Source organism: Strix uralensis, chromosome 5 (genome assembly GCF_047716275.1).
Source record: "Strix uralensis isolate ZFMK-TIS-50842 chromosome 5, bStrUra1, whole genome shotgun sequence".
NCBI classification, from domain to species: Eukaryota; Metazoa; Chordata; class Aves; order Strigiformes; family Strigidae; genus Strix; species Strix uralensis.
In genome coordinates, this window is record NC_133976.1 from 23,096,205 (window position 1) to 23,112,590 (window position 16,386).

Sequence of the window (16,386 nt, forward strand, 5' to 3'; positions counted from 1 at the left end):
CAATAGCCACATTATGCATCAAGTCATAAGCGGGGAGAAGATTGCACCCACTGGGTCAAATGCCTCTCCCCGAACTCTTTGTCTTGGCCCTTAGGCATTCTTTGGCTAATAGAAAATAACACTGGGGGGAGTTAATGCCAAATATTGACTGCACTGACTAATTATAGTGGTACGAACCATGACGTAAACATAATGGAGGCAAGTGAGATGGTCACAGGCAACACAGCCCCTTTCCCCTTGTGTGGCCTGCAGCAAATTAGCTTCCTTCCAGTTACCTCTCCCGCTGTGAATACACTGCTCCATGGAGGTGAAGGAAGGGCTGCCCTACATGGATCTGCTAATCAGTTTTTCTGGTCTGCAACCTTCTGTCTACTTTTATTCAGAATTAAAAAAAGAAAAAAACCAAAACCCCAGAGAAAAAAACCCAGAATAACAGAGTGTGTTGTTTTGGCTTATAGTTCAGTACAGAAATACTAGCATGAAATCATTGAAACCATTCTTCATCTTGATAAAAATTAGTAATTGCATTTATTAACTCCAGAAGCAAAAGATGCTCATTTAATTTGTCACAACCTCCAGCTTCTAGTGTCTTCCTGTTAGAAGCTGTGAATCAAAAGCAGCATGGAAGCAATGCCAGGTTTTAGAGCAACATCTCTGAACATGGTTTTACATCTTCGTTCTGAGCAAAGCCTAGTACTTTGGCAGACAGTCAATGGCTTCAGCTGACACTTCTCAATGCAAAAGGTGCAAGTTAATGAGAGACCGAATAAAAGGAAAACCACTTCGTCACAAGCCTCATTCATAGAGCTGGGATAGGATTTCTGTTTATTCCAACCCTGTAAATCCCTGTGTCATATAAATGTGTATGTGTGGGAGGGAAAGCCTCTGATCCTCTCCCCTCCCTTTTATACACATAGTGTCTCACAAATCACTGTCACTGCAGGCTGTCCCTTTGCACTAGCTTTGTAACATTTTATAGCTTTTCAAGAGAACAAGTTGCCACCAGATAGCTCTGAGGACCCTTCGGCACTAAAGAAACTGGGCTAGCCTGGCACAAAACATTTGTCTTCCCAAATTTGCACACCACGACCATGGTGCAAGACAGGCTGTGGAGAAGAAACATGGTGGAAGTTGTCTTCACTCCATACTTTGGGATCTGAATTCTCTCTGCAGATTTTTCTCTTGTGTGACAGCAGCGCCCCAGAAGTCTTTTACAATTTAGAATGCCACACATATAACTAAGGAATTCATCTTGGAGTACGGATCATATAGGTTCAATGAGCTTCATCATACTGATTCACAGCTAAAGATATAATCGTAGAGAAGGAGGAAAGGAAAAAAAAAACCAACAAAAAAAGAAAACCACATGGTCTGGTCCTCTACTGCCTGCCACAAGGATAAAGAGGTGGGGAGGATGAAGACTGGGAGCCCAGAACAGGAGACTGAACACTGCTCTGTGTTAAGAAAGGAAAGCAAGCTAAGGACACCACCAGGCTTCATTCATGTTCCACTCCACTTCTTTAGAATGAAGACAACTACCACCTCAGCAGTTACCTCAGCAATCAGTGCAACCAAACTGAACAAGGACTAGGAATCAGCTCCTTGCCTGGCTGCACTTGACTGTGCTCTATATTAAACTGGATGGCTTTTTAAGTTAACGTGCTGGGTTGGCACCTGCTGTGACAGAGTAGTCACCACTTGGCCAACTATGACAGGTACTTCCAGTAAAGGGGTAAGGGGATAGCAACAGAAGTGTAGTCACGACCATTAGAAGACCCTTCAAGGATGCTGGAAAAAGTCTCAACAGAAAGCATCCAGGAGGACAGACTAAAAAGTAAACAGCAAGTAATTCTGCCTGTCCTCATTTCCTGGCCAACACTCAACACAAATGAAATGGAAGCCTGCACATTTTTGTTAAACAGCAATATACGTCAGAGCTATCAGCTGAGACCTGTCTTCTTGAAAAATGTACACTTCTGGCATATTATTTCCAATGTTTGAAATAATTGCCCTTGAAACCTATTAAATCCAAGATCAGTAAGTCTGTTTAAAGGAGTGAAACTTAGGTGAAGCAATGGCTTTTGCAATCAGTGCTAGACAGAAAAGCGTATCAAGTGAGTTCATAGAAGGAAGAATGATCTCAACAATTATCGTTCCATAAATCTAACTTCGACCTTACGTAAAATAACTGAATGTAATGATAAAAAAAAACAGAGAAACTGAACATCTGAAATGTACAGGAAACACATGTGACAAAGAACATAAATTTACAAGTAAATATTTCCACAAAAATCTGAATGCATTTTAGGCTGTAATGGGTATTGTGTCTCAAGATGTTTTGAGATAAAGGAAATTGGTCTAGACAGAATACTAACATGTAGAAGTAAAAGCTTTAAAAGACGGGTTGCAAGCTAACAGGTTGTCTTCTGTGTTGAGAAGTCCAGCATGCTGCAGCAGACAGCAATACAAGAATTATGCAACAGCTGCATTAGAGATGTGAGAAGAAACATTACAAGGAAATTCCTGATGCTAATTTACAGTGGATTGCAAACCTCAAAAAGAACAAAGGAATTGTGGAAAATGCTGCACCTAAAGAGATAACATGTATGGAATGAACAAAGCCAACCAATAAAACCGAGACAAAACCAAGCTAGCATAGCTGGTGAAACATCACTCAAAGAGAGGGAGACAAAATATGAATGTACAGAGATGAGTTTGCAAGGCAACATAGTTGTAAGAAATGCAATAAAAAAATTGCATCAGATCCACTATGTCACAAGAGAGGGGGGCTGGTCTCTGCTGTGGTTCGTCTAGAACATTTCATTCAATTCTTAGTCTAATAAGGGGATGAAATTTGGAGAGGAAAGTAAGTAAAGGAGGAAGGAAGGAGAAACAGAGATAAAGCTCAGGAAAGATGAAACATAAGGTTTGACTATAGAGGTACTGGGACTAAGAAACAAAATATGCAAGGAAATGTTTGCTAAGACTGCTTTCTATTAATCCAGGGCATAGACTCACAGCAATTATGATTAAAGCCCCATCATTTAGGGCTTTTATAATCAGGACAAAGAAAATCATTGCAAGTGTACAGTGGGTAACACACAGCAAATAAGCCCCATATAGTCTGGTGGGGAATATCTAGCTCCACAGACATGCTTGATAAACAAGATCAAGATAGCAGTGTCACTCTCTTTGTGTGGGTTTTGACTTCTAATCATTTTGGGAGGCAGGGAAGCCACAGGATACTTACTTTCCCCTGGGACATCTTGCTGATTATCCTCTGGCTGCTGGGAAATTCCCATTTTCGATAAGATAAGTGTGGCACCATCTCGGACCTTTGAAAATACAAACACAGGGATGTTATTTGAAAGAAGTATGCACTTACTGAACCTCTTTCTTAAAACCTAAACTGTGGTTTCTGTAATCTTTTGCAGGGTATCTATACCTATGATTAATGCTGCCCCTCAAAGGCTCCTTGGGCAACTGGCTCTGCAATTCAGAACAGACTCCCTCCCCCTCCTTTAATAAGAGATTAACACCTCCTCTGAGGTTACTGAAAATGTTAGAAACATCTCCAAGATTTAAGTGGTTCCTCAATCTGGTGTGGGTGCCCTTTATACAGAAATGGGGTTTATCATGAAGAATCAGACCTGTCTGTTTTCTGAGGGAAAACTAACTTACTTCTATCTTTCCTAATCAGGATATCTGTTGCTAGAAAGCAATAAATAGCATACAAAGGGAAGATAAGTGGATTGCAAGTGCTTGGTAGAGTGCACAGTATGAAACCTAAAACAGACAGTATAAAAACGTCAGCGTCTGCTCTCCTGAATGGGGTGTTGAACAAACCAGACCAACCCAAAATCTGTTTAGCAGCACAGCAAGGGCAAAGACAATTCTCAGGGGTAGGAAGTGGTAGAGAAAAGAAGAGATGAATACGAGACCTAGCAAAAGAAGCTTTTGAATGTTCAAAGGGAAATTTGGATTTGGACACTGCAATGATGAGGAAACCAAAGTGCTGGCATTTAGGTGATGTGATTTTGGTAAGATGTTTAGGCAATATGTATAGACCTAGCCTTTCACGCTCCCAAGCTTTTACTGCCTAGACCCAGAGCTAGAGGTTTTTTTGATTATTTATGTAGCACAGAAATTTCTCTAAAAACAAATAAAGATTTTTATTTATTACTAGAGAATGGTTAACAGATGCGAACAACTGCTCTGAAACCTCCTTACATTATAATGCATTAGTGTGTTGATACGTTTCCATCTGCCATCTCTTTGGGATGTTAAATCCAAGTCTGAGAGGATCTGTGCAGTAGAACCTGGACGCCACTCTAAAGGGTAATTAAAATGAGAAAAAAACCAGCTTTTAATCATGTGCAAAAATAACTACTCCAAGAATGTTTAAGTTTAGACACCCACTGACACACTGTGGAACATTATAAGAAGTAATCTGGCACATGCCATGATGTGTGTTTTTTTAATGCTTAATAGTTTGGTCTTTATTACAGAAGTTTGCATGAACTGTTCCTAACCATGCACATGACTTCTGATTATTATCCACAGAAAGTTAAATTCCTTTGCATAGAATACTACAAATATATATAATAAGAAATTATAGTCCAAATAAGAAATAAGTCCAAAATAGTGTAGGACTTTGTATAGAACAGAAAAGGCATTTTCAGAGAATTTACTAGGATTTTCTGAAGAGCAAGAACTGCATCCTCTACTTTCAGATTAAGGCAGTAATGAAGATACTACAAAACTATTAATTGGAGCTTTTACTATGAGATTATGAGGCCTTTTAAGCTACGTCAAATTATTTTTCTCAAGAAGAGAACAGCAATTTTGAAAGCCTTCAAGGAAGATGATTTTCAGAGGCTGCGTGTCTCTCATCATCTCCTAAAAGTGCAGCTCCTGTAACTTATAATTCATTTGAATAACCATCATAAAGGCAAGTCAAAATCTGTACCAGTTTCTGAAATGGCATCATTACTTTTCCATCAGTTAATTGTCCATGCTGTCATTATCACATTAATTAGTACCTGAGATACTGACTCTGTCAGACACGAATACATTTGTGTTAATAGTCATTAACAGGCTCTTTGCACACTAATGACAGTACACCAAAACTTTAAGTCAGGAAAAAGAACTCTGTAAGAAAGCATTAATTTTCAACGCATATTAGGATTGCTGTAAAATGCTGTATTTCTGCATCTAGCTGAACATGAATTTAACTTTTTTTTTTTTAAAAAAAACCCAGTAAATTGATTTTATAGACATTTTTTGGGAAAATACAAAATCACACAACATGTTTCACCTGCTCAATATAGTATCACAAGTAGCTACCTACCAAGAACTACACTCTCAGCTTTTGGCCATTGAGAACACGGCAGATTTCGATAGACTTGGTCTATTATCTTTTCCTTTACTTGTGATATAGTATCACAGTTCAGCACTTTCACAGGTATGGAATCGGTTCCTCCATCTTGTACATATACATTTACTGTCTGTAAAAAACACAATGTACATGGTTATTAAGACAAATCAGCACTGAATTTCCTCTGTATCTTTTTCTGGGCAATTTAAATGCAAACAATATCTAAAATTCACTGTGCAATGATTATTGCACAGCAGCACATATTTGCAATGGGAATATGGATTATGTGAAGAATCCTTCGCTGTTATGCAGCCAACCAGCTATCATAAATTCCAGCTAATTCCTCCCACTATGACAAAACAGAAAAGATGCAGAATAGATTTACTCATGCCTAATATACTACTGTTATTGAGCCTTGGGAATTTATTAAAGGGGAATACACATGAACAAAGCAGCTGGACCACTGACTAGTTACATGCTTCTCATATAACCTGATAACCCGGAATACAGAAAAGCACAAGTGATGCAGTGCCCAAACGTAATGAGCTCCCAATAATAATTTGAGCTGCCCTTTGCTGAACTCCTAGAATATTGTGTGCTCTTGCCTTCCTTTATGCTGTTTTCATGGTTGTGGTTTTACTTCTCAAGTCGAGGAGACTAGGTCTGTACATGTGGTGATTTAAGATGTCTCAACTGATGAGCAGTGACTTGTTCAGCTTCCATAACTTTATCTCCTGTGACCAGCTGTTCATTACATATATATATATAAATACACACATACATGCACACACATCCATATATGTATATATAAAAGCCATTTATATCATCTTTGGTGTCTGAAGACTTCATTTACAGCTTAGCGTTGTCACAATAACTCTAATTTAAACTTCAGGAAAGATACCTAAATAGTTTATGCTAGTTCTAAAATATTACTGTTTTCTGATAGCATTGACATGTTGGTTTTTTTTTTTAACGTTAAAGGGAATTTCTTGAAAGCCTGCAATGTGCTGAATCTAGAGTGATTTTTTTAAAAGTAGCTTCACTATATGGGTCAGTTTTAACACAGACAAATGCAAATGAGAAAATGATGTCCCGGAAACCTCCCCAGGAGGAAAAACCCCACCAAAACCAAATAAATGTTATGAAAAGCCTCTTTCTTTCACTAGCTGAATCAGTACAACAGCTCAGAGCCCTTGTGAATCTTCTGCCACTCAGGTAGCTTTGGAGGCCAGGCACATCTGAAGCATTGCAGCTCTCAGATACATACAGTCCTGCCAACCATAATGCCTGAATTTATCATCTCAAACCTCAGAAATAAACTTGCACGGCTGGTATTTTTAAACAGTGAAGAAAAGCTGTGCCATACGGCAGTCAAATTAAACATGATTGCGCTGTCCCTTGACAGAACTCTCAAACTAATCATGAGATTTCACCTTCCTTTTCCTATTAGCTTTATGGTAATTAGACATGATTTTGCTGCTGGTTCAGTATGCAGCATGTCAGTGTAACCAGTGATGCAAAACAGATTCATCTTTTAAATAAGAACAATTAGAGAGCAGACAACTGCTCTATACTGTACTTTCCCACCATGTCTCACTTTCAGGCAGAAGTGAACAAATTAACTCATGCTTTAACCTACCTTGGTGCACAGATACTCCCTAACTGTTCACAGTTACCACAACAATTTCATCATCATGCCAAAGATTCCAATAATTTATAGCAATAGTAACCCCCCTCCATAATCTTTCATCACACATATATATATACACATATATCTCATCATCTTCCATGCATGCATACACATAAAATCTTTGTTTGATAGGAAGTCTTTAAATCTGGACCAAATACTACTACTGTACAACATTATAATGTTTAGTATTTAGCTAGTACGCTTGTTGTGCCCACATCTGATTGCATACACAAATTTTCTGCTTTCACAGTGCATTCATTTAGCTTAATTGCAGGCACTGGCTTTTTTCTGAGAAAAGAAACAGACTGAATAAAGAATTATTGCCATTAAGTCTTACACGATGTACACTGCAAGTAAATTTTGTTCTCTGTACACAAGAGAAAATATAACCATCATTGCCACTCAATGTGGTTTCTATGGGTGGCACTTTCAGCTCAGATATGAAGATGACAACTCAACTAATCCCCAAAATATCAATTTGAACTTAAAATATATCTTCTTGCTCAGCACACCCTCTTCCTCCAGGCAGTCTAGGTCACAGTCTAGTGATTCTGTGAGTGAAAGTCCTACAGCAATCTCCTCACATCAGCCCTCCCATCAACATCCCTTCAGAATACACAAAATGGTGATTTTTTTTTTTTTACCAAGACTTAATAAAGATTATTAAGTTTCTCTTTCCACACTGCAGATATGTCACTGCATCTTCGTCAGTTGGAGACAACCACAAATGGCTGCTAACGTGTCAATAAAAGAGAAATCAGAGAGGGAAAAAAAAATTCTGTGTTAGTCTTTGAAGGACAGTCTGTGCATCTTTGATATTCATTACACTGTACCCTGAAGAAAACCAGAAAGCCTGTCAGAAAGAGTAAAACTAGAATTTAGGCTCCCTAAACAGCTAAAGGGTGGGCTGCTTCAATTTTTTAAAAAGACAGTGAATTCGTGTCCTGGAGTCTGGTTGAAGAAGTGGTAGAAATTTGTGGCAGTGAACAGAATTAAGTCAAAGCAGAATTCATCATAGAAGAGAACTGGACCATGGCACTGGTGATCAGATTCAGGAGGTGGTGGAGCTCAGATGGGGAATTCCCAGGGCAGGGATGTCCACTTCATCCCACTTGAATCATCTAACATGGGTCTCCAGAACTGCCTGTACAGGCAGCTTCCCCTCATCACTATAGGGAATTATTTCCTTAGGTGGAAATAAACCCCTTCCAATGCCATTTGCGCCATCCATGTTCAGGAGAGTTTGACTCACACAGGAACAAGTGCAGAAATAGGTTCATAAAGTGTTTTGAGGATTGCAGAGCCATCTCACAGGACTGTAGAGGAGCTCATCCTGGTATACTAATAAAATGATATCTAAAATGACATTTGATATGTTTACAAGCAGCAATCACAAGGGAGAAAGACAACCCAAAGTTTAAACATAATGTTAGTGCAAGAATCCTGCAAAAATCAATTGCCAGTTAATTTAGATGGGAAAAGGAAAGGAGCCAAACACCCTGACCACTGTTCAGTCAGACTTTGAAAATTATGAAAGGGATTTACTGAAATTCCATAGTGACAGGTCTTGGATTTAACACTTAGAAGATACTTTAAAATTCTATTTTCCTGCCTGGACACTTGTTTTGGTCAAACTATCTACAGTCCTGCCCATGACCAGAATTTCTATGCAGATCACAGTAGTCCAGAAAAGTATGTACAGACTTAATACTACAGAATATAAAAAAAAAAAAAAAAAAAAAAAAAGATTTTGTGATATATTAATCATGCTCTGCTTACCAACTGTGTGTACTCTACATCATCTCCCAGTAAGCCTGTGTCATTCAACGTATACTTGGCTTTCTTCAGTACAGCATCCACTGGGCCTTTTTCTACCTGGTGTTTGATAGCCTTGAACAACTTATAAAGAGGTTCCCCAGCATTGTCCTATTTAAAGGAAAGGAAATGAAATAAAGCAAAACCAAAAGATAGACTCAATGCAGCATGTTCAAGTATTATTGATAAAAAAACCCCACAGGAAACAGACTTAAACTCTTACCTTGAGGTACTGATATAAACAAATAGACATCCAGTTAGACAACATTCTCTCAACAACCGTTTCAGATCTGAAAAAAAAACCAACCCCGAGTATAGTAAGGGTACTTAATGACAAAGTTTTAAAGAAAAACATTGCTTGCTTGAAATATAGTATTTTTACATGCTTAACTGCATGCACTCTCCTAATGCAATGATTTCCCTGTAGAGTCTTGAGAGAATGTACTTGCTTTAGGATAAGTGCTTTGTATTGCTCATCATTCCTGGATACCTTCAGCTCACTACTGAAAAGCACACGTTCTTCATGCAAAATCTTAAATTGGGTCTATGCTGTAAGAGCTAAAAAATTAACCCAGTTGTGCAGTTACTGGGAACTAACCTACACATTACAAAGCTACAACATACACAGAGAAAGGTCTTTTGTAATTTATTTGGGATAACAACGGGGTTAAAAACACTAAAGCAAGCCCTCACTGAATGCACAATGCAAGCTGATTATGTGTATTCATTATGGAGATGATGTGTGGTATAAATGCTAGATCATTTGGAATAAAATTAGATTAAAAATTAAATTAAATGTTCAGTATTGTATTTCAAAGTAAGGTAGATGTTTCCGTAATCTTGATGCACATTCTACACTACAGCATTTGAATAAGGAAATCTGTTGCCAGCAGTCCTGCCTGTGGCTTCCACAGCTATTCCTGGTGAGCTTGTCTTCCTAATATGCTTGGGCCAGGCTATTTCTGACTTTCACAGATAGTTGGCATTTTAATACAGTCACATTGCAAAAGAAATACATTTACAGAAAACCAGAGAACTACAGAAAACATGACAATCATTCAAACCTTCTTAGCATCAGCTTTGGGTTTTTGGCCACAACATACTGCTCCATCAGTTCTAAGAACAGTGTCCTCATGATGTCAGTATAGTATTCTAGTTTTCCATGTAAAGCAACTGTCAGTAAAGATGCAAAATACACTTTAGCTCGAGCAGAGAACTCCCTTTGGTTTTCCAGCGTGTGAATAAACTGAAACAGAAAACAAATGTAAAGTCAAGTCAGATGACAGTTTTCTGAAGAACCTCAACACTTCTCTGCACTAAGAAGACAAGCAATATTATTTTAATATTAATCTCTGAAGCACAGAATGGAAAGTTTTCAGAAGTTTGAAAAAACTACTTATAAGAAATTGTTGCCAATAATTTGTTTTAGATACACACAGTGTACTGGACTAACCCAAGGAATGCTTATATACTTTAACCGAAGCCTTATCTAAAAAGGATGCTTTAATTAAATGTAAAAAGGTGTTCTGTGACAATTTTCTAAAAGAGAAAATCAACTCCTCTCTCCCCCAAATTCCCAGTCCTTTCACATCAAATTACAAAGACACTAATCTAAGTACACCTGGGAATGCGCTCTCATTTGCCATAAACTGTAATGCTACCATTAACTAGCTCAGCACTGGAGCCTCATTTAAAAAAGAAGAAAAAGTTAGAAGCCTAAATCTATATTTAGGTGTCTGACAATCAGCCTCAGTTTTTGCCAGTGAGCAATTAGAAACCTCTTCAGAGCTGCTGTGAGCACTCATCAGTCTTGATGAATAGGCCACTTGAGGAGCCTCTGCCTCTCTGGGACAGAGATCCAGCAGATGGCTGCCCGCAGGTGACTTCTGTGATGAACCAGGATAGAATCAGCACTCTCTGATCATGTTTCCTGAAAGGCTAAACCAAACTTGTAACAACAGTTTTTATGCCAGTTTGGGTAATATCTGTTTTCCTACACCCACTGCAATGTTGACTAACTCCATACTACGTGACCTGGCACAGAAATATGATCTTGCCTCTCCACCCACCAGGAAGCTCTCACTGCGATGCCACATTATCTGCAGCAGTTACTTATTTTTATTAATTTTGGTTCAGTTGTGCTTGCAAACCTACTGTCTTGCACACACAGGTATGCCTAGCTAAACAGACAAGGTGCATCTACTTCTGTACTCACATTAATAAGAAATGATTTGCTATTGAGGAGGTTGGAGAACTGGTTCAAAGCCTGCTCCACAGTCTGTCGCCTGGCCTCAGGAATATCCAGCTTCCCCGTAATCATCACGTCTTTTTCTCCATCTTTGGAGGGCAGGAAGAAGACTCTGTCTGTGTAGGTTTTGTAGTCCAGTACTGGGATTCCAGCTTCATTGATATCATTTGTTTGATCCTCCATCTCTATCATTAGATCTGGAATATGCAATACAGTTTAAAGGTTCATTTAAAAAAAGCCTGCAGATTTTTTTAGGCAACACGATCTCTTTAGGTGCCTTGTAATAGAGACAAAGCAACTCAACACCAAAAACTATTTCATTTAATGTTTTCTCTTGCTATTTTTACCAATTATCCTGTTAAGTATGACTGCAGATAATCCTACGGTGACATGAGGATAACTGCCTTTAGCACAGATGGTTTCCTTCTTGCTGCCTATCCAAAAAAGGGCTTTAATGGACATCTGGGTGAGTTCATATATATGAATGTAGGATTGTAGCACAGAGCCAAAAAATGACACCACAATATTGTTTTCTTAAGTTTTTTGGTTTCTTTTTTTTAAATGCACATTCTATTCCCTTTGAGTCTATATTGTAATAGAAGTTCTTTTAAAAAACACATAGCAATCAAAGAAAGAAAAGTTTAAAGTGTAAAGCATGCTAATTTAATTGAAAGGAAGGGGATATCAGGAAGCAAGAAGGTTAAATAGTTCATTGAAATTGATGGAAACATTTCTGTGGGACTCAAAAGCTCTGAAGTACTTAAAAGGGACAACACTTAGGGAATCATCCTTTGGAGCAGCTATTCTAGCTGAAGGCTTTCCAATTACCCAATATTGCTGATTGACTAGAATACCATGTTAATTAATATAGTGACCTAGTGTCTCAGCAATTTCATTGCTCTTATTCATTCATTTACCTCTTTGTTTTACAGCATTCAGCAAAGCTGAGGGAGAAAGCATCTTGTGGCTTCCAGCTTTGTTGTATTTGTACTTCCTCCCTGATGTCCCTTTCCTCTGCTATCTTTAGTTCCATGTATTTTAGACTGTCTGCACTTCATGCTATTGACATTAGAGTTTCACAGTATGGATCCAGAATGCATTCTGACTTCAGTGTTTCATTTTACTGTCAGCCAAGGTGGATGCAGTTTAGGAACTGGATTACTCCTTGGATGTGCATTCTACTTCCCAGTTTGTGCTTGGTGGAGCAGAGAGGAAACCTTCAACCCAACATGCAGCAGGAGTCTGTAGCCCTCTACTAGGAGTGTCAGCAAGAGAAAGGCACCTTTCTCCTTTCACATATGAGTTTGAAGTTGCATGGGAGAGGTGGCAAGAGGGAGGGCTGTTACACTTGATCAATCCTCTCACAGTTCAAAATGTGGTTTGAAATGAAGACCATTTATGAATAGCTCTTGATTCAAACATTTGCTTCTGGTTTGTGTCCAGAACCTGGAAGAAGTCAGTTTTCCAGAGAAAGCAAGCTGGTACAAGGAAAGAACATGCTGTCCCAGAAATGCCAGAAAAACAAGACTGGGAGAGGCTTCCAGCATGGCCGAAATCTTTGAGATAGCTTGAGCTTCTTAAATTAGTTTCAAACTCCAACCTGAAATTGCCGTTTAATTCAATCCTGCTTTTTAGCCACTGTCAATATGAAATAATCTATTTCTCTTCAGAAATAAAACATGGAGGGTTTTTTTAGTAGAGATTATTTCAACATGACCCAACAGCAAGTATAATTCAGAAAATGAGGTGACATTTCATGGTAATCATTTAGGCCAGTATTTGCAATGTTTGCACTCAGATGCCTAATTTAAGCACTGCAATGAGTATTTCAACATGTAGAAATGCTGAGCCTTCACACCTCCTGCTGCCTTCCCTGGGATGATGTCTCTACATTTACACAGAACAATTAGCTAGCTTCTCAAATCAAGCTTAAGGTTTTACCACGATAAACAGGGCAAAATGCTATTTCTCTCCCGTGAGCTTGCCAAATTATCCCTTTGTATGCTGATTACTGAAAATAAATTTTGCAGTTCATTTTGCACATACAGCCATTGTGCTAAATACTAAGTGCATGTTAGTCACTATAAAATATTCTTACTTCCGTATCAATGGCAACTCACATTAATGACTGTAAGTAGCCCCAATCTCAACTAGTTTCTATTTCCCAGTTGCTAACTCTATGCTTGCTTTAGACTAAAACTATCCATTTCCTTTAATACCCTCAGCTCCCTATTTTAATTTATTTATGGCTTTCATATATAATAACAAAATATCTGCTGTATGTCAATGTCAGTAATCAAGACTACTAAGATCTACTGAGTATTCGTTCCCAGAAGACAGTTTTAGCAAGCTAGCACCATTGCTCCAGCTCATCTTCTGATTGCTGAAGAGGACCCAGAGAAGGGCAAATATCTGTCATACCTGTGAATTCCTTTTTGCACCGGTCTCTGACACTCTCCTCCAGGCCTTCAAGTTGTGATTTAATTTTTTCATACTCTCGTTCTGCTTGTTGGCTCTTGCGTCTTTATGGAATAGAGGTAAGATTTGTAAGAAGTTAGAAACTGCAAAAGTAAATACTTTGCAACAGCTCTGAGTGGGAAGCCAAAGGACTGGAGGACATTTTCCGAGTCTGATTTCTTTTTAAACGCTGGCAGTAGAAAGAGAATGGAGGAGGAGAACAGCAACAGTGGACCAAGTCTTCATTCCTTGTAAATCAACCTGGCATCATCACGGGCCTGCTGCTTCAAAGCACACTTGGGCCAGCAATTTAAAATCCAATAAGCAGTAGCTACAAATGCTTTCAATCACATATTACATACAGAAACTCAATTTGTATGTACTGAACAAAGATTGCTTGCAACATGTCCTGCACTGGCTCTGAGCCACCCAGGAGTGTGTCTAGGACTGAACTGAGAAGGTTGCAGGAGGTCCACGAGAACATCAGTGATGTACAGCACATATTTCAGCATTGCTTCAGCTATATTGATATGCACCATAAGAGTGAAATCCACCCCCTCCTGAGGGACAATATGAGGCCCTCATTACTAACCTTAAAACTCGGCTAAGTAGGTCTTAAGTGAAATAAAGACATTGTTCTGAACCTTTGTGAAGCATGAATTTCACCATTAATCATGAAATTTGTGTGTGAGTAACACTTATCTCAGCTGGAAAGGCCAAAATGACCCTTTAGCCAAATCCCTCCAGCTCAGATCTACAGTCCTGACTGAGGCAGCATAAACGCCGATGGATATGTATACAGAATAAGTTATCTCCTTCACAAGAGGCACTTTAGCTGCCATTTCAAGAATATATGTGTGCAACTCAGTCTGCAATTATGCGCTTGGCAAGCCTGGGACCAATTGTGCTTATGTATAAAGGATGGACTGGGCTGACTGACACCAAGGAATTTGGTGTGAGTGAGAGGAATTAATCGGTGCTTATATACATTTCTATCTGTAACTGCCTTTCTTAACTCTGCAGTTCATAAAAAAGATGAAGATAATTTCTGTAGACTGAGCTGAAAACAATCAGGTAGTACCTTGAAAGCTTTAGGACAGCAAAACCACCTAATTAAAGGAACTTACCTGTAACAGATGATAGAAGTGACGATGATTGCTACCATAGGAATAAGTACCAGTGGCAAGATAAGATTCAGTGGGATGTCACTCACACGTGTATCATATTCCACCCTTCCAAGGATCCATTCCCGGAGTCCAAATTTCACCTAATCAGATAAGCACAGACGTTTGTCTCAAAAAGTGCAAATGGACAGTGGTTCATTTCTCAGTTGCATTCTAAATTCTTCGTAATTCCCACTAAGTGAATTACTAGCTCAAACTGACAAACAAAGGAAACATTTCTGAATATTTAATACTGAATTTAGGTCACTAGCACTTTATTACATGAAGTAATTTTATTTTGCTTAGCAGAGGAAGGAAAATGCCCAGCCTGTCTAGCTACAATTTTACATTCGTATGTAATGAAGGTAGAAGGCATTTGGCAGCTTGGGACTGCTCTTTACATGTGACATCTTCTGGACAGCAGGCAGAAGCTGGAGGAAGAAAGAACTGCAAGGAGTTTCTTCATGGTACTACAACAACTTGAAGAACAAATTACTTCAGTTAAGAAGCACTGTATCAGTGTCACACATGATATTCTGTTGAAAAGGTAACCTACAATGAATTCAGGAAGGTTGTTGATGGTGTCTCTCTTCTGCCGTTTCTTTGGTTGAGGCTGTACTTCTGGCGGCTCACAATATAAGTCCGTTTCAGTTAGTGTTTTTATGTTGCAAGGCTCGTCACCCACAAAAGCCTGGGCCTCGTCTATTGTCATGGCTTTGTTCAGGTTACTGCCCTAGACAGAAAATACAAGGCTAAGTCATCATCACAAAGTCTTTGGAGACAAGAAGTCCTGAGCTGCGACTTCCCATTTGGATAATTTTTAGCAGCAGATGTGATTTGCACTGCAGTGTACAGAAGAGCAGAGTGGTTGGGAATTATGCGATTTCTCTCCTTTCCTTCCTAGTGCGAGAAGACATGTCCCCTCCAGTCCTTGGGAGCTCTATGGCAGAGGGCATTACCAAATGTCAGGCTGAACAGGAGGGGGCATCCCTGGGAAACCCAAAGTATGGCTAAAAATATAGCAACTATCTCTCAGAAGGGGAGTGGGGAGGAAAGGGGAGCTGACAATGTTCTAGCAGAGGTAAGAGACTCCTCCAAGCATTTTGAGTATGGTACCAAACAACAGCTGTTAAAGGTTTGAGAAAGGAAGGAAGAATTCCATATACACTTCAAGGACAAAATGAGCAACCACCATCTCTTGACAAGTTTACCTTTGCATTAATAAGTTTGTTGACTTGTTTTTTGATGCCATCTGTGAAGTTTTCAAAGGTTGGGTCTGCAACATAGGCAAAGGAGTGGCTCTCATTTTTTACAACCAAATGATAATGATCCATTAGAATAACAGTGGTAATGTTATAGTTTTCTGGGTCTTCCAGTATTGGTGGCGAAGAAAAAACCACTGTGGTTTCATTGAGTCTTGTAACAAGCTTTCCAACAAACTGTAAGAAACAAGACAAGAAGAGAATGCACATTTTAGAGTTTGACTTGTTCCTGTACATAACTGTTGATAACTTTAGCCTGTAGAAATAAACCCACTGGATTTATATCCTCTCCATACAGCAGAAATAACATAGCATGAGGTATTTTCTGAAAAGAAAATTAAACAAATTTGTTGATGAGAATAAACTGTTGCTTC

At 38.9% G+C, this 16,386-nt stretch overlaps 1 protein-coding gene across 2 annotated transcripts in view; it reads right to left on the reverse strand.

The window, feature by feature from the left end:
- Positions 1 to 16,386, reverse strand: part of PLXNB2 (plexin B2) — a 262,562-nt gene that overhangs the window by 12,708 nt on the left and 233,468 nt on the right. For both annotated transcript variants that reach the window (XM_074870093.1, XM_074870095.1), the window contains exons 22-32: positions 15,962 to 16,189; positions 15,307 to 15,483; positions 14,715 to 14,854; positions 13,552 to 13,652; positions 11,098 to 11,327; positions 9,947 to 10,128; positions 9,106 to 9,172; positions 8,847 to 8,993; positions 5,351 to 5,507; positions 4,231 to 4,331; positions 3,251 to 3,335 (exon numbers count right to left, since the gene is read on the reverse strand). In XM_074870093.1, coding sequence (XP_074726194.1) covers positions 3,251 to 3,335; positions 4,231 to 4,331; positions 5,351 to 5,507; positions 8,847 to 8,993; positions 9,106 to 9,172; positions 9,947 to 10,128; positions 11,098 to 11,327; positions 13,552 to 13,652; positions 14,715 to 14,854; positions 15,307 to 15,483; positions 15,962 to 16,189 — 1,615 coding nt within the window. The remainder of the gene's footprint in view (positions 1 to 3,250; positions 3,336 to 4,230; positions 4,332 to 5,350; positions 5,508 to 8,846; positions 8,994 to 9,105; positions 9,173 to 9,946; positions 10,129 to 11,097; positions 11,328 to 13,551; positions 13,653 to 14,714; positions 14,855 to 15,306; positions 15,484 to 15,961; positions 16,190 to 16,386) is intronic.